Source organism: Protopterus annectens, chromosome 4.part0 (assembly GCF_019279795.1).
Source record: "Protopterus annectens isolate FY-2018-M chromosome 4.part0, PAN1.0, whole genome shotgun sequence".
NCBI classification, from domain to species: Eukaryota; Metazoa; Chordata; order Ceratodontiformes; family Protopteridae; genus Protopterus; species Protopterus annectens.
This window is the reverse complement of record NC_056733.1, coordinates 919,380,908-919,399,743: the sequence shown is the minus strand read 5'-3', so window position 1 is coordinate 919,399,743 and position 18,836 is coordinate 919,380,908. Positions and strand designations below refer to the sequence as shown.

The window sequence follows — 18,836 nt, the reverse complement described above, 5'->3', positions numbered from 1 at the left end:
ATGCCGACCGCACGGCAGAGGGACTCCACAGAACCAAGGTGGCTGTGAAACTTTTTTTGGTAAGCCTTTTCAGCACTCCTGAGAGAAGGCCCATCTGTCCCACTCTGGAGGCAGTCAGGGGATGCCGGTCTTTGTACCTAGTCACCTGGCTAAAAATCACAAAAAGACAGATGGGTACAAAGAATCTTATCTAGAGGTTACTCAATACCCTTTGCAATGCCACCTCCACAAATCAAAAGAATCCAGGATGTTCCACCCAATCAGAGGGATCAAGCAACCATAGAGATACAAAAGTTGCTAGAAAAAGAGCCATCCAGTCAGTCCCCGCAGACCACATAGGATCCAGAACTTACTCAAGATTCTTTAGTTCCAAAGAAGATGGGACTGGAGACGCATATTGGATCTCAGTAGACTGAACAAGTCAGCAAAAAAGAAAGTTCCGGATGGTCACATTGCAGTCAATACTTCCTTTTCTAGGAAAAGACAATTGGATGTGCTCGATAGACCTTCAGAATGCATACTACCACATAAAAATGGACAGGCCATCCAGAAGTCACCTACACTTTCAGCTAGAAGCCAGTCATTATCAATTTCGGGTTCTGCCCATTGGCCTCACTACAGCCCCCAGTGTGTTCACCAAATGCATGGCAGTAGTCACGGCTCACCTGAGGCAACTAGGATTCAGAGTGTCTCCATAATTAAGATGACTGGCTCCTAACTGCTACCAAGTAACTACTCATCCAAGCGAGGGACACAACCTTAAAACTATTTGCACAGTTAGGAATTATTGTCAACTATGAAAAATATGCCCTATTGCTATCTCAACATACCATTTTTATAGGAACAGAATTAAACAGTCACAACGATGGTAAACCTTCCAAAAGAAATAATTCAAGTTCTTTGAAAAGTCCTGAATCTTCTACACGAAACAAAAGTTCAAGCCAGAGAGGTTCTAAAGGTGCTGGGCACAATGGCAGCTGCTATTACAATACTTTCCCTGGCATGCATGCATATGAGGATACTGCAATGGCTTCTTTTTGCACAGTGGTCAATGCAGACACTTCCAATGTCTCAAGATTATTCTGACACAAGCTTGCAAGGGAGATCTACTTTGGTGGCTTCAATCAGACCAGGTGACAATAGGCAGACCCCTTGGTTCCCCCAGCTCCGCTAGCCACAGTGACAACGGACATTTCCCAGACAGGGCTGGGAGAGCATTATCTAGAAGAACAGCCCAAGGCACATGGCAAGAACATGAGGTTCACTTGAACATCAATGTTCTAGAGATGAGAGCGGTGCTTCTAGCGTTGCAGGCATTCCAAGACACTATCTGAAGGAACGATTGCAATCCAAACAAGGCAATACGTCAGTGGTATGGTACATAAACGAGGAGGAACCAAATTATATCCCCTTTGTCGAGAGGCCCTTAGAGATTGGCAGTGGGCAACTACCTCCCAACACTAATAGCAATGCACATTCCAAGGAGATCCAACGTGATTGCGGACAAACTCAGCAGATAAATACTGATGCCTCATGAGTGGTCCCTCAAGCAAAAGGTAGCAGAGAACATTTTCTGCAAATGGGGCCAGCCTTGCTGCGACTTTTGCCACGTCCACAAACACAATATGCAGCAACTATTTTGCCCTAATTCCCCCTCCGGGAAAGTCCCTGAGGGATGCACTGATACACGATTGGCCTCCAGGACTCCTATATTCTTTCCCCCTTCCCATTAATAGCCAGAGTCATACAAAGCCAGCATATTAGGAAGGACCTTAATTCTGATAGCTCCTTACTAGCCTCGTCAAATCTGGCTCCCCTTCCTACAACCTCATCTTCAGGAGGAACCTTGGATCCTGGACATAGTGCCAGATCTTCTGAAGCATTCATCAGGAGTTCTTCACCCATCAGTCAAATCCCTCCAGTTGACAGCTTGTCTGCTCCAGTTACAAACATTGCCAGGTTACATCATATCTCATCTACCACACGACACATTTTGATAGCTTCTCATACGGCCTCAACGAAAAGATCACATCTTAGAAAATGGAAAAGGTTTTCTAGCTGGGCTTTAGAAAATAAAATTGACCCTTACTCTGCACCCCTTTCTTCTATTTTAGAATTTCTAACAAAGCTTTCCAAAAAGGGTGCCAGGGTACAATTAGCAGCAATATCAAATTTTCATCTAGGTGAAAATGGACCAAACATTACGTCACAGATTATGTAAAACTTTTCTTAAGGGCACTTAAATCTCCACTACCACCATGGAACCTAAACTTGGTCCTATCCAGGATAATTCTTCCATGATTTGAACCTGCATCTTCATGCGAGTTAATTTTTAACTTGGAAAACTATCCTTTTAGTGGCCATCACTTCAGCTAGAAGGGTGTCAGAGCTGCAAGCACATGCAATCAAATCCCCATACCTCTTGTTTCACGACAGCTTCCCTGCAAACAAATCCATCCTTCCTAAAAGTCTATCCAGAATCCAATTTAAATCAAGCCATGGAATTTGCCAGTCCCCCCAAGTACGGCAATAAGGCAGAATGCATGCTACACCAACTTGATGTCCACAGACAATTACGTTTCTGTTTCCATAGAACAAAACTCACATTCTCAGAAGCTAAAAAAGGTACAGTGGTAGCAAAAACTATCTTGTCCAGACGGCTATCAGACTACTTCCTTTACTTATAACTAAGTAAATAAAAAATTACCAGGCAAAGTAAAGGCTCACTCAACTAGAACTATTGCTACTACTTCAGCCTTTTGTGCCAAAGTTCCTATAGATACCATATGTGCAGCAGCAACTTGGGCAAAACCTCATACCTTCATCACTCATTACAAAGTAGATTACGGCCTCCAGGGACAGGTCTTCCTTTGGGTCCACTGCGCTGAAGAATACACTCCCGTGAGACACCCAGGATTAATGGTGCCAGAGATGCTGTCCCATCAGTTAAGAATGAAGGTGAGATGGTGCAACTTCACAAAGTTGTGTTCTTACCATAATGTTCCATGCGAGTTGTCCATCTTGCCATTCATTCTTACATCCCTCCCTCCAGCCTAAAGCCTGTGGGTTCCTAGGGGATCTGGACTTTAGTAATAATTGGACTTTGACCTTTTCCAGGTTTTTCTTATAATAGAAGAGAACCTTTATACAACTTTTAATACGCACACAAACAAGATCTGAGGAACACACTAAGGCATCATGGGATAGAAAATTAGCCTCGAGCTTGTAAAAAAAATGGCAGAGTCGGAGCAGAGGATCGGCTCCGAACCAATTGTTTAAGAATGAATGGCAAGATGGACAACTCACATGGAACATTATGGTAAAGAACACAACTGTTTTTCAAGTAAATGATCAGGGCACCACCTGTTGTCATAAAACCACTGCTTCTAATACGCAATTTGTGTACTGTATTTGCTATGCAATCCAGGCAGTTTGAGACTTGGATAAACTTGTTTAGGACGAACGGGACACCCCTTACTATGGTAGTTTCTAATGCATCTTGGAGCTGAGGAATGAAAAAAAGACCACTGTGACTGTAGCAGTCTTTCTTCCAGCTTAACACCTTCTCAACTGGGGCCCAAAGAGAAGCTCCTTATGCAGATGTGCATCAGGAGCTCAGCTTTCAAATGCCCTGGGTGGGGAAGAGTTCTCCTTTAACCAAGAAAACACTATCCACTCCTCCTTGGGATCTGTTTCTAGACATTTAAGCCAAGAAAGCTTCAGCTCTATTTGACCTTCAACTCCTTCAGAGGACAATTTATTCTTGAAATATCAGATTAAGGGAACTAAATCTTCATCTAAGATGTGGTGCAACATTCACAAACCCAACATATCCCCCACCTTTAAAACAAACTGTCGCTGCATGTCAAGCAGTGTAGCACCCTTGTCATCTTCACAGTAACGCTAACAATTGGATGGAAAGCCTCATATTCCCTCCAGCCCGGTCTATCTTGACATTAGTATAGGAGTTATTTGCTAGGCTAGTAATGTTGTGCAGACTGAATGCTTGGTCCTTACTCAGGTACGGCTCCTAATCACAGGCACATTTCATGGAATGGTTTGCAATCTGGGCCCTCAGGTTACATAAATAAGAACCTCTTTTCAAGTCCCTATTGTCAGTTTAGTCTATCTCAATTGGTTAAGGAGAGACTCCTGGAATGTCAACATGTGAAAATCAGTTATGGTCCCTAATAACTAGCTTAGCAGAGGTGTGGGTCTTCTCTAAACTGTCTGAGTGTCCTACTCTCCGATTCATGGAAAATAAGATTTCTGGATGCATGGTGGGGGGCTAATGCCCACTCAGCACAGGCTCAAGTAAACTGACCACTAATTTTGATTTCCATGTCCTGGGTCCATAGTCCACTCTGGAAGACCCAGCAAGCATACATCCTCAGACTTGGGTGCTGCCTCTCCTACCTCATTCTGTACAACCAGTGTAGGAACACCATCCTCGCCAGCACAGACAATAACGGCATTGGATCCTAAAGCATGTGTGGCCTCAGACTTGAATGGCACAGATGGTCACATTTTGGCTCAGTAGAATGAATTGAATGCTAAAGTTATGGAAGTCTCCAGACGAGGGCGAACAAGACTCAGCTGAAACAGATACCTTATGGAGCTGCAAAGACGTCTCAATGGCATAGTTAAGACTGAACCTAGGGAGGTTGCTGGAATCAGCAGTAGTCTTCTTCTGAAATTTCTTCATATGCTTCTCTGAAAAAGACACACTGCTAGCAGTCAGAGGAAACGCTGGTGGATTGTGACCAGATATGCATCGCAGACTCTTGAGAGATTTGCACAGCTTTCTAGCTTTTGGCTAGATGAAGTATACAGTGAAGACAACTGGGAATGTCATGCTCCTGACCCAAGAACTCCCTGACAGATACAATACAGCCAAGTTCAACTCTGCATTCGAACCAACCTGTCGGCCTGGCAAGGGAACCAGAGTACTGCATATGCACATCTATCTGCACCAAGAAAGGTATTAAGAGGGTGCTGACTGATGACACCACCACCATCAAAATGTCTGCATGGGACAGTTTGTTGGGCCTAAACAGGTTGAAGAGCTCTAGAAATCGGGCCAGCTGCTAGGTGTCTGCAGTGAAGAATCACAACAAATGAGTCAGCACTGCAGCAATGAAGATCATTACCAAAGACTGCGATCCTGACCGACAGCAACAAAAAGGAACTGACTAGCTTTGGGGACAGGCATGTTTTTACATCCAGTTTGTCAAATCACAGCAAGCATCAAAAAGGCAACCTCTTCAAGCATGTGGTCTTTCACACAACTGCAAAATTCTGTCTGCTGAAAAGAATGACACCTAACAACGGTTAAAAGGACATTCAGTGCTTAGGCACAAGTTTTGCTTTCCTATGTAATGTAGAACTTTTAAAAGTCAAACGGAAAACTTGCACACACACCTACCCAGACTACTGAAACAGCAAGAAAATGCCATATGAAATGTAGCCATTTCTTAGCTTTGGGACTGCCTCAAGAAGTCTTCAGTGACATCTCTAAATAGATTACTTTCTACAATTTATCAACAGTATCAAGATATACTACAACCTCTTAAAGACAGGGGCAGTCTGCAGATGCCTTAAGGCACAGGCATATAATCTTATGGAGAGGGGTAGTCTGTAGAAGCCTTAAGGCACAGGCATATAACAATGCAATTGTAGTCCAGGGGTATTCATACTTAGAAAATTGGGGCATAAATGACTAGGCTTAAAAAGGCTCTAGGGTTAACCTAGAAATGAGAAGTTATGTACCTACCATAACGTTCCATGCTAGTTGTCTTTTCGCCTTCTTTCTTGCGGGATGGGTTCGGAGCCGGCCACTTACTAAAGCTCGAGAGCTTATTTTACCTGCTCGAGGCAACCCTATATCCCATGATGCTAGGCGATAACTCCCCAGATCTCGTTTGGAAGCTGAAAAACCTAGCATAGGTCAATAAAACAAAATCCTCCAACTGGAAGGAGGAGGAGGAGGAGGAAGAGGGATAAAAACCTCCAAAGATAATTATTTACACTATATATATCCTAGGACACCTAGATAGTGAACAAGGGGATAAAAGGACCCTTCAAGGAAGGGAAGATCTTCTCGGTCTGTCCAGGCTAGGGGGATAAAGAAGGCGAGAGAAGACAACTAACATAGACCGTTATGGTAGGTACATAACTTCTCAATGTTAAGTTGTCAATCTCGCCTTCATTCTTGCTGGATGGGACCGCGTCCTTAGCACCTTCATCCTGGGTGGCTCGTCGGAACAGACTCTCAAGAATGGTGGAACCAAATGTTGCTCTGTCCCTGGAGGCCATGTCCAATTTGTAATGTGAAACAAAGGTATGAGAAGAGGCCCATGTGGCTGCCGCACAGATAGTGTGTCTACTGGTAGTCTAGCTTGAAAAGCTGTAGATGAAGCTAGTGCTCTAGTTGAATGGGCTTTTGGCTTAGAAGATAATTCCCTGCCTCTGAGTTGATAAATAGATGTAATCACAGAAGACAGCCATCTAGATAGGGTTACCTTGGAAACAGGAAGGCCTTTCTTATTTTCTGCATACGATAAAAACAGTTGATCAGATTTCCTTATTTGTTTGGTTCTATCCAAATAGTACCGGAGCTGGCGGTGAACATCTAGATAATATAGCTTTTGCTCTGCTCTATTAGTATAGTTTGGGAAAAAAACTGGGAGATCAATTGATTGATTCAAATTTGTCTGCGAAGCCACCTTGGGTAAGAAGGATGGATTAGTCCTTAGAGAAACTCTGTCTTTATGGAAGATTAAGTAGAGAGGACGAATGCAGAGGGCGTGAAGCTCTGATACTCTCCTAGCAGAAGTAATGGCGACTAGGAAAAGTGTCTTCCATGAAAGAAATTTCAATGAGCAGGAGACCGCAGGTTCAAAGGGGGGGGGGGTTAAGGATGTTAAGACTAAATTAAGATCCCACTGAGGTGGAGGATCTTTGATTGGAGGCCTAAGTAAATATACACCTTTAACGAAGGCTTTGCAAAGCTTATTGGACATGATATTGTGGTCCGATAAGCCTGTATGAAAATTCGATATGGCTGCCAACTGAACCTTTACTGCAGAGGCAGAAGACCCTGAATGAAAAATTTCGGCTAGGAAGTCTAAGACCAAATGAATTGGGGCAGTGAAAGGATCTAAATTCCTTGCCTTTGCCCAGAAGGAAAAACGTTTCCATTTACTAGTGTAAATCTTTCTGGTGGAAGATTTAAGGGAAGCTACTATGATATCCCGGACGGGATTAGAAATCATAGGAAGCCTGGCTAAGGACGGAAGTGGAGCAACCAAGCAGTGAGGTTGAGAGAATGTAGGGATTGGTGCAGCTGCCCTGACTGATGGGTCAACAGATCAGGAGCTGGGTCCAGATGCCAAGGCTGTACCAAAAGATAATGTAGGAACGGAAACCATATCTGTCGAGGCCAATAAGGGGCAATGAGAATCAACTTGGCTCTCAAGGCGGTTGCTTTCTGAATTACTTGTGGGATTAGAGGAAAAGGTGGAAAGGCATAAAGTCCCCGAGGCCAATCTTGGACTAGAGCGTCTCTGAGGGGATGGCCTGGAAGGGGGAAGAGGGTGAAGAAATCGGGTCATTTGCTGTTTTGGGATGTAGCAAAAAGATCACAGCAAGGAAGACCCCACTTCTGAAAAATCTCTTCCGCTACCGATTAAGAGACCACTCGTGTGGCAGGAGTATGGCTCTGCTCAACCTGTCCGCTATGAAGTTGGACTTCCCGGGGATATGCGTTGCTATTAGAAACCGCTAAGAGGAGATCACCCATTGCCAAAGTCTGAGTGCCTCTCGACACAGGGGATAGGACTTGGTTCCGCCTTGCTTGTTGATGTACCACACTATGGACATGTTGTCCGTTTGAATTGTAATAGTTCCTAGGGGAAGAGAGTTGTGGAGGGCTTGCAACGTTAAAAGCACTGCTCATCTCTAGGACATTTATGTGCAGGTGGCGCTCGAAAGGTTGCCAAGTGCCATGGACCATCCTGCCCTGAAAATGCCCCCCCACCCGATCAGGGAGGCGTCCGATGTCACCGTGGCGACTGGGGGAGGAGGAACAAAAGGTCTGCCCTGATGGACTTGAGGGGACAATATCCACCAGGACAGATGACATTTGCAAGTTTGAGTTATCATGATCTTGTGGTGCATGGGGAGTTGCTGAAAAGACCATTGGGCAAACAGCATCCACTGTAGAAGACGCATGTGAAAACGTGCAAGGGGAAGAAGTGTTATGGCGGCTGCCATAAGACCCAATACTTTCAGGACATACCTGGCCTGAATTTTGTCACTCTGAAGAACCTGGACATGGTTTTGAATATCTAAGACCCTTTGGTCTGTTAACTTTGCTGAAAGTTGTACGGTGTTCAAGTTGGCGCCTATAAAGGTAATTGACTGACAAGGCGACAAGGCAGACTTTTCGAAATTTATAAAGATTCCTAGCCCTCTGCAAATGTGAATGGTGTAAGCTCTGGCTTGGAGAAGTTGATGCCTGGTGGTGGCAGTGAGGAGCCAGTCGTCTAGATATGGAAACACCTGGAATCCTTGCAGTCTCTGGTGAGCCGTAACTGCTGCCATACATTTGGTGAACACTCTGGGGGCTGTAGTGAGACCAAAGGGCAGGGCTCTGAATTGGTAGTGACTGGCCCCCAGCCGAAAGCGGAGAAACCTTCTGGAGCGCCTGTGAATTTTGATGTGATAGTACGCATCCTGAAGGTCCACGGAGCACTTCCAATTGTCCTTGCCCAGAAAGGGCAGAATGGACTGTAGCGTGACCATCCGGAATCTTATTCTCTTTACAAACTTTAGTTTGCTGAGATCTAATATTGGTCTCCAATCCCGTCTTTTTCGGTACCAAAAAGAACCTTGAGTAGATTCCGGATCCTAGTTGGTCTGCTGGGACTGGCTGGATGGCTCTTTTTGCTAGCAGTTTTGATATCTCTGGTACTGCTAGTTCCCTTAGACCGGGTGGGACGTCTGGAAGGGTTCCCTTTTGCTGAATTGGGGTTTGGATGAAGGGAATTTTGTAACCCTCGGATATGATCGACTGTACCCATTTTCTTGAGTAAGGGAAAGCCAGGCCTTTGGGTACAGCGACAATCTTCCCCCGACTGCCTCCGAAGGTGGACAATCGGGCAACATCTCAGGGATGCTGGAAGGGTTTGTCAGAGAGAGGCTCCCTGCTACCCTGATTCTGCGGACCCCCTCTGGCCCTAGGGCGGCGTCTGTTGTTACCCCCTCTGCCTCTGGGGGTGAACTGACCTCGTCCATCAGGCGTGACTCCTTGAGATTTGCAGAACCACATTTTCCCACCCTTCTGACCTTCGGGGTATGGTCTTGAAGGGGTGGAGAAACGGACTCCTACGGAAGAAAGTGTCTTGCAGTCTTGTTCGCATCTGGTCAAGGTGTCTTTCACTTGAGGTCCGAACAAGGTCGAACCATCAAAAGGAGAATTTGTGAAGGACGCCTTGAAGGGGTCTGCAAAGTTACAAAGCCGCATCCAGGCGTGACGCCTTAATGCCACTCCTGTGCTTGTGGCCCTACACGCTCCATCGGCTGCATATGAAATGAGCCGCATGGAGGAGGACTTAATAGAGTTTAGGGTTTCTAGCTATGAGTTAATTTTATCCTGGGACCCAGCAGCTGACGGATCCTGTAAAACTTCTCCCAACTCTTTGAGAACGTCTCTCTGAAGGCAGGTGAAGTGACAAGTAATTCAGCGACCGCATGGCAAAGGTAGCTGAAGAAAACATACGCTTACCGTACCTATCCATAGTCCCAGAATCCTTGTTAGGAGGATGGATAGGTACTGAAGGATCGGCTAGTTCCTTCTTGGCGGCTGCAGCCACCACCATGGCGTCAACCGGGACACCTTTTGTCAAAAATTGCCTATCAAGTGGGGCCGTAATGAATTTAGAAGGCCTCCGAGGAGTGGGTTCCACCGAATCCGGGGCCGTCCACGCCTTCCGAGCCACCACATCCATAAGGGGGTCGAAAGGCGGAGACACCCAGGAGGTGGAGGGTCAAGAACCAAACGCCTCCAGGTACACAGACTCATCCTCGGAAGGATTAAGGGAAGGCCAGTTCCCCCTTTGCTTAAGGATTTCGAGGATGTCTGAGAAAGACATCCTCAGAGGGGGACCTTGGGGATCCCTCAGACTCATCCAAGTCGGTATCGGATGTAATAGACTCGGGGGAGTCTAGATGTTTCCTCTTACATGTCCTCTTACGCGGAGGCTCACCTGACGGGTCAGGAGAAGCCTCGGAAGAGGAAGATATTCCCAGTGGGGAAACCTGAGGCGTTGGATCTCTGGGCCTGGGAGCAAGAGAGTGGGAAGAGACGTCAGCAGGCACTGTAGTGGGAGGAGATTATGGAACTGACCATTGGCTATGCCCTGGGGCTAGTACACTCCTCATCACCTCGAAGGCTCCCCATCAGAGACCAGAGGGCTCCCGCTCCGAAGAGGTAGGAACCCCAGGCCGCACCGACAGGGACGGCACCGAGGCCGATGTTGGGGCTGAGCTCACCAGCACCGACGCTCCGAGAAGGAGAACGGGGTCTGACAAGAGTCCGATGCCACTCGCCCCCTCGGAACCGGCGAGAGAGACCAGGTGCCCGATCCCTCCAATGAAGGCATCAAAGAGGAGATCGGAGCAGAGGATGACGGAGCCGAAGGGGGAGGTATCGGCTCCGATGCCACAACAGTCACGGCTCCGAGGAGCTCCGGCTCCGAACTCTGGAGGAGAGTCGAAGGAGGAATAACAGGTGAATGTGTAATAGCTACCGTCTGATGAGACGGGCTATGGAGCATTTGGACCAATGCCTGAGACTAATAGCCTACTCACCACTCTCTCAAGGTCATGGTCAGAAAGCCTGGACGTCGGAGAAGATCGGCTCCGATGGCTCCGCTCCGAGAGCAGGGGTGATCTCGGAGCCGAATGGATAGACTCCAATGATGGGGATCTTGACCTCTTCTTGGAGGTGGGTGGAGCCGAAAGAGCCGAGGATACGTCGGCTCCAGCCGGAGCCGACCGTGAGTGCAAAGATTCAGCGGTATCAGCGCAGAGTGGAGCCGATACTGGAAGCTGTGACACAGAAGGATCGGCTCCAGCCAGAGCCGATCTTGTCACAGAAGGCGAGCCAGCAGCCGACGGCTTGGGACTCGGAGCCGACAGCTTTGCTGGCTTCGAGGGCTTCCCCGGCGCAGACTTAGTCAGGAAGCTCTCGGGCTTTCACAAGCCCCTCAATATTAATTTGTTCCTGCGCTCCTGCAGGACTCTTGGGCTGAATGCGTGGCGCACAGAACAAGAGTCCTGCAGGTGCAGGGGTCCCAGGCAGTAAACACAAGAAGTGTGACCGTCTGTCAGAGACATTTTCTGACAGCACGAGTCACACTTCTTGAAGCCTGAGACCTTCATGTCCTTCAACATAAGTGTCGAGGGAGCACCAGAGTAAAAAACACACACAAACACCCAATCCAAATATAAATAATAAAAAACAGGGATACTAACACAAACAAACACTCCACAGAATCCCTGACAAGAATTAGGAAAGGGGCAGGCTTAAGGCCTAACCTAGGGGAAGGGATATATAACTGGGATAAGGGAAATTACAAGGTACTAATGGGGAATAGGGTTTAAAATTAACAGTTACAAGTTAAACAATAAAAGGAGTGGGAACTAAGTCAAAAAGGGTGACAAAGTCTGAAAATTCAAAACTTACCAAGAGCCAGTAAAAACGCACCTCGCAAGCGAAAGCGGCAAACGAGATCTGGGTAGTTATCGGCTAGCATCATGGGATATAGGGTTGCCTCGAGCCGGTAAAATTAGCTCTCGAGCTTTACTAAGTGGCAGAGTCGGAGCAGAGGATTGGCTCCGAACCCATCCAGCAAGAATGAAGGCGAGATTGACAACTTAACATAGTTGGAAGTGTACCCTGAGCCTAAAGAGAATCCGAATATCATTAAAAACAATACAGGAGACTTTCAAATTTTTAACTATTCGGAAGTTAACATTAGTGACGAATCAGTTGAATTATTAGCTAGGGGGTACACTTTTATTCCCTCACAACATATTAATGTAGCCAGAGCAATCCTCATCAAAAATTATACCAGGAAACTAAACCTGAATATTTTATTCGGTAACAATGACAGTAACACTTCAAATATCAGGAATGCCTTATGTGTACCAAGTACTTTCAACCCACCACTACATCCCAGCCTGCAAATATTCGAACATGCATGTGAGCTTGACCTAAGGCACCTTGAGAAATTCTCTAAGAATGCTACTGTCAAGATGAACATCAGCAAATATGAGTGGGATGAAATGAACTATTTAAGATCACTTAAAGTACGGGTTTCCAAACCGGATAAAGGTGGTGGTCTGACTATCATGGACCATCAAGAATATGTGAAATGAATGAGGGCCATTCTAGCAGGGGAGGCTTACCAAGTAGCCTCCCTTAATGAAATAAACATGGCTTCCTGACAGATAAATATGTATTTGAATGATTTATTCATAACAGCTAGAATTGAAGCCAATGTCTTCAACTACATGACCATGCCTTACCCTAAAATCCTGAGACTGTTTGGGATACCCAAGAGCCATAAGGATCTAACCAATCCACCAATGAGACCTTTAGTGGATGGTCAAGATTGTCACTTATCCATGTGTGAAAGTAGTGGATGCTACTCTGAAAAGATACCTGACAAATGAGAGTCAAGTCTGCAAAGACTCATGGTCATTTTTAAAGAAAATTAATGAACTTGAATACAACGAGAACTATAATTTTCTTACGACAGATGTAAAAGACCTCTATACATCTATTCCACACTTGGAAGGAATCAAATGGAGATGTTAAGGAAGAAAGGAGCCCCTGATTCAGAAATTTCACTTGTATCCAAGTTGTTGGACATTGTTTTATCAAACTATTTTGTTTTTGAGAATGACTTCTACTTGCAGAATATTGGGGTTGCCATGGGTTCCCCTTGTGGAGCCAGTTAGGCAAACCTAGTTAAGGCATTCTAGGAAACGGATTTTGTATTCAATATTGAGGAATGCAAGAACCTGATTTTGTTTTATACTCTGTTCTTGGATGACTTTTTTATTGTGCTGAAAGGGGATTTTGTAGAAGCTAATAGATTAGTGGATTACTTTAATAATACCACATCCTTCCTAAAATTCACTCGCACTTGAGTGATGAAATAGCATAATTGGATATTAATCTTAGAAAAGATAGGAGGAGAAATCGATACTTATCTAGAATTTTCAGGAAAAGTACTTATTCCAACGCATTTCTTCATTATTCCAGCTGCCACTCTTACCATCAAAAACATTCGGTCGTTAAGGCCAACTGGTAAGGGTGGCTAGAATTATCACTTTGGATAGACCGAGTTGGAATGTGAATTACTAAGGAACATGTTTTTAGCTCGAGACTACCCCAGTGATCTAAAAGACTCACTTAAGGAGGAGGTTCAGAGTAAGAGAAGGTCAGGCTTTTACACCCCGATTTTGAGTTTGGTAAGGGTACCAGCATCAATATCTAAAGAAAAGTGTGGGTTAGACTTTAACGTGGGTAGTCCAGTTACAGAAGATGATTTCACCTTGAGTCTAGTTACTACCTATAATGTGGATAGCCATCTTGCACAGAGTTTGGTCCGAAAAAACTGGGAATGGTGTAGATGCGACCCGACCTTACTCAGTAGTTTAGGTACTTCACCCAAAATTATATATAGGAGAGGGTGCAACATCAAGAACCTCTTGGAATCTAGTAGACCACAATTGAAGTATCCCAGGATGTTTAAGTGTAAATCCTGCAACTTTTGTAAATTTATGGAGGTAGGAAACATTTGAGGTGAATGACCATGTCTTTAGATTTAAAGACAGATACAACTGTAATACCAAATTAGTAGTATATTTAGCAAAGTGCCAGTCTTGCCCAGTATTTTATATAGGCAAGATTGAACGTAAGCACCGGGAGCGTGCATACGAACATCAGTACGCTATCAATAAAAAGGAAACAGAGAATGCATTGGCTAAACCTATAGGAATATTTCCAAACCATAAATTTAAGTTCAAGATTATTGACCAAGTCAAATATGACATTAGGGGTGGTCCCATCTCCCCAAGACTTGAACTTTATTGGCAAATTCACCTTAACTCATACTACTACCCAGGTATTAAAAATGACATGTGCTCAATTAGATGTCTACTTACATTGAAGTTTAACTAGATGACAGAATCTCTTTTCTAGTTATGTAACAAAAATAATTTTTATAGAATTTATATACTAATTTTATATTATGAATAATATTCATCTCTAATAGTAGTTTACGTTAGTAAACGTGATACCAGAATATTCAGCCTCAATTCTCCTTAAAGGTCATGGTTAGATTGTGTATCTTTTATATATATATATATATATATATATATATATATATATATATATATATATATATATATATATTTTTTTAATTATTTTTATATAATGAATACCATATTGTGGAATTAAGTGAATGGCACAACACAGTATGAATGCTACAGATTTAGTAATATGGTCATCATGGCCAGTTAAAATTATGTACTAATATCAAGTTAATTTCTTGTATGGTAATTTTAGTCATGGTTGATGCCTAAATTTATTTCTCGAACTGCCAGTGGAGTTATTTTTCTGGGCTAGGCGATTAGCTATGAACCAGTATGAAATGTCGTGGTAAAAAAAGTTTGTAGTGCAGAATTTCAGCAGTGCAATAAGTAATTCCTCACAGGTAACCTTATTATTTCATATGTTTATTTGTTCCTGTTGTTTAAAGTATACCTATCAGCATACTTTACTTTTAAACCATAGCTTCAATCTTCCTTGTTCATGGTTGTCAGCATTGTTTTAGTTTTAAACAGTATTTTTCCATAGTGTGTAGAACAGGAAGGGTTAACTATTGTTGCTGATCACATCATGTGAATGACAGGCTCAAGCACTTCCTGGTATTTTATTTAACTGAAACTTGTACTTTGAATGGTTGCATCTGAAGAAGCTTGATTTTATTGAACGAAAAGGGCTTTATGCACTTAAAAACTACTGGTTGCTTTCTGAAGCAGTTTTTTTCTATTTTAGTAGTTTATTTTGTATTTTTTTTTCCAAAACAACTTGTCAGCATGCAGCAATACTGGCTTACTGTTAAGACAGGATAAGGAAGGAATAAAATAGATGTTTCTAATGAGGCAAAGTACTAAGGACTCTCCTGTGAGATTTGACTGAGAGCCCTGCAAATTGGAATGACATTAATGTATTTTTGCTGTCTCCCACCCCCTTCCTACTTGTACACTGTTGTACCTTGGAGTAATGGCCTGTAAAAACATCAAACTCACCCTGACTCCACTACAGTCTACATTTTAAACAACCTGTTATTATACGACACTGGCAAAGTCATTTTTGTATTAACACAAGTAGAAGGCATTTAAAGGTCTTAAAAGCACAATGGCAGCCCGAACAAAAGCAGACAAGCAAAAAACAAGACCATCTGTGCCAGCACACTAAGAGCCTACAGTTCATAAGTAGTGCTGTTAAAATGTAAATTCCTTCCTGATCAAATGGGGAAGTAGAGGGAGCTTTAGGCAGCCACTCAAATTACCCCAACCTGTGTAACTGGTTAGTCCTAGAGATTCCAACTCTGTAAGCTTCAGGTTGTTGGGTACCAAATCCAATTAAGTTGTGATCCTTCCATCAAATAAGGAAATAGGAAACCAAGTTAACACTAAGACTTAACAGAATGCATTTACAGACAAAACTGTTTAAGACATGCCTGTTCTTAACAGGCATGTCATAACTGGAAAAATGGCAATCATAGGCTTGGCACACTTCAAGTTTACATACAGTAGCACTCCTGACTTGATTCTTGGAACCTGCAGAAAGATTAAATGCAGGCGATTAAAAGGTCCAAAAACTATAAACAGGTCACACTGCAAATAAAAGCCCACCTAACAGTTCTCCATTCCAGAGATCCACTGAGGACACTGAACTGTGGAAAAAGATTGTCCACACAAATGCAGCAGAACTCAGTTTCCCGTAGACCAAGCCCCCTGTAGATGAAACATCACTAGATAAAGCTTCAAACATGTCTGCCTAACAACAGTACTGGAAAACAATCCTAAAACAAGTACTTACAAATTAAAACTAAATTTGCTTACTTGTTCTGAGGTGAACACGGTCTGGTTAAATACTGGCACATTGGCAGAAGCAGAAAGGCAAAGGCTATTGTTGCAAGCACTAAAAGAAAAAAAAATATTAGTGTTTTAAGTACATGATTTACTCAATACTTCCTGTAAGCATACTTTGAGCAATTTGGTTGCATTACATATTTAATCTAGTACTCCGGTCCTGTGAGTAAGTCCTTGCGGACCTCTATTACAATCTCAGCCAAAATACAAAGTCACAGCGGCAATCTGAATTACAAATAGAAAGCAATAACTAAATGTAACAAACAACCTACACAATACAACATTGTATTTATGTAACTGTGAAGGCTGCCAGCCTAGCCAGATAGAATTTTATAAATAACTCTATCATTTGTAAATATGAATGTTGAAATACAAACTTGTTTTCTTAAATGAAAGAATATGCTGTGAAATGTTGAACTTAAAACAATGTAGCAACATTGCCATCTGCTGTAAAGAAAGCCAAGTCTAGCATTTCTTCCTGTCCTTTGAAATTAAAATTACTTCATGCTGTCCTTTGAAGTTAAAGATTCGGAGTCATTCCGTCTGGGCTAGCACATTCTTTTTATTGTTTTAACCAAGAGTTAAGACTGCTAGATTTAAACATGCAAATGTATTTTACTGCCCCGGTTTCTGCCTAAGTGTAAAAGAATGTAGATGCAGTTTCTGTTAGCCTGGGAACACCAAGAAAGTGAAAGAATGATGTAATGTTCATCAGAACTGCAATTTCAATTTAAACAGGGAGGATCAGAGATCATTGAACATTTTTGTCTTGATCATCCAACTCACAGCCCTCTTTTTATGTAAGTTATCTTAGGATTGTTTTCTCTTTTAGGAATAGCAAGGAACTAGAAGGATTAGACTGTTATTCTGTGATGTCAGAAAGTACAGTTGTGTCCACTTACCATAAATGTAGATGTTTGAATGCATTCACTTTTGCAGTCATTACAGTTGGGTTATTAGATTAGTACTAGTACTAAGCTAACTGCCCTTGCGAGCCATTTTAAGCCTAGCTGATTATCCCTTGTGAGACTCAAACCCTGCACCTTGTGTTTGTAAGGCAAATACCTTAATCATTAGGCCATCCTCCCCATTCTGCTAGCAGGTAGCCCTCAGTCAGCCTGATTAACAAAGTCTTAGGTCCTGCATCGGTTGCTGTCCCTTCTTTTATGACGTCAGGGGTATAAAACCTGCAGCAGACGCCATTATATCAGTTTTTCTTGCCCCAGATATCAGGTGCCCCCCTAATGGGAAGCAATTAAATATAAAAGTAAAAAGATATACCTCCAACAAAAAAGAAATGCACCAAAAAGGCTTTTAAGCATAGTAAAGAAAAGCAGAGGTATAGCCAAAAGAAGTTAGGGGGCTGGAGGGAGGGTAACCAGGACTGCACCAGTGAATACACTCGAACATCTACATTTATGGTAAGTGTACACAACTGTACTATGTTCTTCGTGTTTCACTGTTGCAGTCATTACACTTGGGTAGATTCCCAAGCTATGGTTGGGAGGAGGAATTTAGATAGCATTAGGGAGCATTAGGGCCAGCTACAGGGTCCTGCAAGACTGCAGTGACAAAGCCAGCTCTGGAGTTAGAGAAAATTGGCAAATGATAATGCTTGGTGAAAGTATGTACAAAACTCCAGGTAGCAGCTTCTAGGATGTCCCTGATAGGGACGCCTCTGAGAAAGGCTGTGGAGGTAGATACGGCCCTGGTGGAGTGAGGTCTGATCCCCTGGGGGATAGGTTTTCCATGGTACTTATAGCAGAAATTAATGCAATGGTTTATCCATTTAGAAATGGTTTGCTTTGAAATAGCCTTTCCCTCTGCCCCTGCAGCAAATGCCACCAGCAGTTCAGATTTCCTTTGAGATTTAGTCCTGTCCAAATAGAATCTACTTTGTCTGTGCACATCTAAGGAATGCAGTATCTGTTCCCCTTTATTCTGTGGCTTGGGAAAGGTGGTTAGCAAATTAATGGACTAATTAAGAGCCACACTGGATACCACCTTGGGCATGAAGGATGGATCGGTTCTGAGGGACACCCTGTCCACATGAAAGATGATGAAAGGCTCCACAGCCATAAGGGCCTGTAACTCAAGATACCCTTCTAGCTGAAGTGATTGCTAAAAAGGAAAGCTGTTTTTCAAGAAAGAAATTTTAAGTCTGCAGTAGCAGCTGGCTCAAAAGGAGGCAGAGTGAGTTTCTCCAAGACAAAGTTAAGGTCCCAGGCTGGAGATGGAGCTCTCCTGGGTGGTCTCAAATTTTTGGCCCCTCTGAGGAACTGCTTGAGCAGTGGATGAGAGAAGATGGGAGGGTCTGTGTTATAATGAGCTGAGATGGCTGAGGTGTGGATTTTAATGGAGAAAAAAGACAGGCCCTTGTGAAGCATCCCAGTTAAGTATTGTAAAATCTGAGGTAAATTGGGCGCTGCTGTGCTCATCCCTTGAGATTGGTTCCAGGCACAGAATCTTTTCCATTTTTCAGCATAAGATTTTCTAGTACTAGGCCTCCTTGCCTGTAAAATGATATCCATCACAGGTTTGCTGAGGGATAAGAGAGAGAATAAGTAATTAGCCAGGCTGCAAGTTTCAGTGTTAGA

The 18,836-nt window shown here is 43.5% G+C and overlaps 1 protein-coding gene across 1 annotated transcript in view; it reads right to left on the bottom strand.

Annotated features, from left to right (window-relative positions):
* The window catches only part of SPPL3 (signal peptide peptidase like 3), a 1,529,337-nt gene that overhangs the window by 716,515 nt on the left and 793,986 nt on the right, over positions 1–18,836 (bottom strand). Inside the window, exon 5 of the mRNA XM_044069819.1 lies at positions 16,210–16,288. Within this exon, the coding sequence (XP_043925754.1) occupies positions 16,210–16,288 (79 nt within the window). The remainder of the gene's footprint in view (positions 1–16,209; positions 16,289–18,836) is intronic.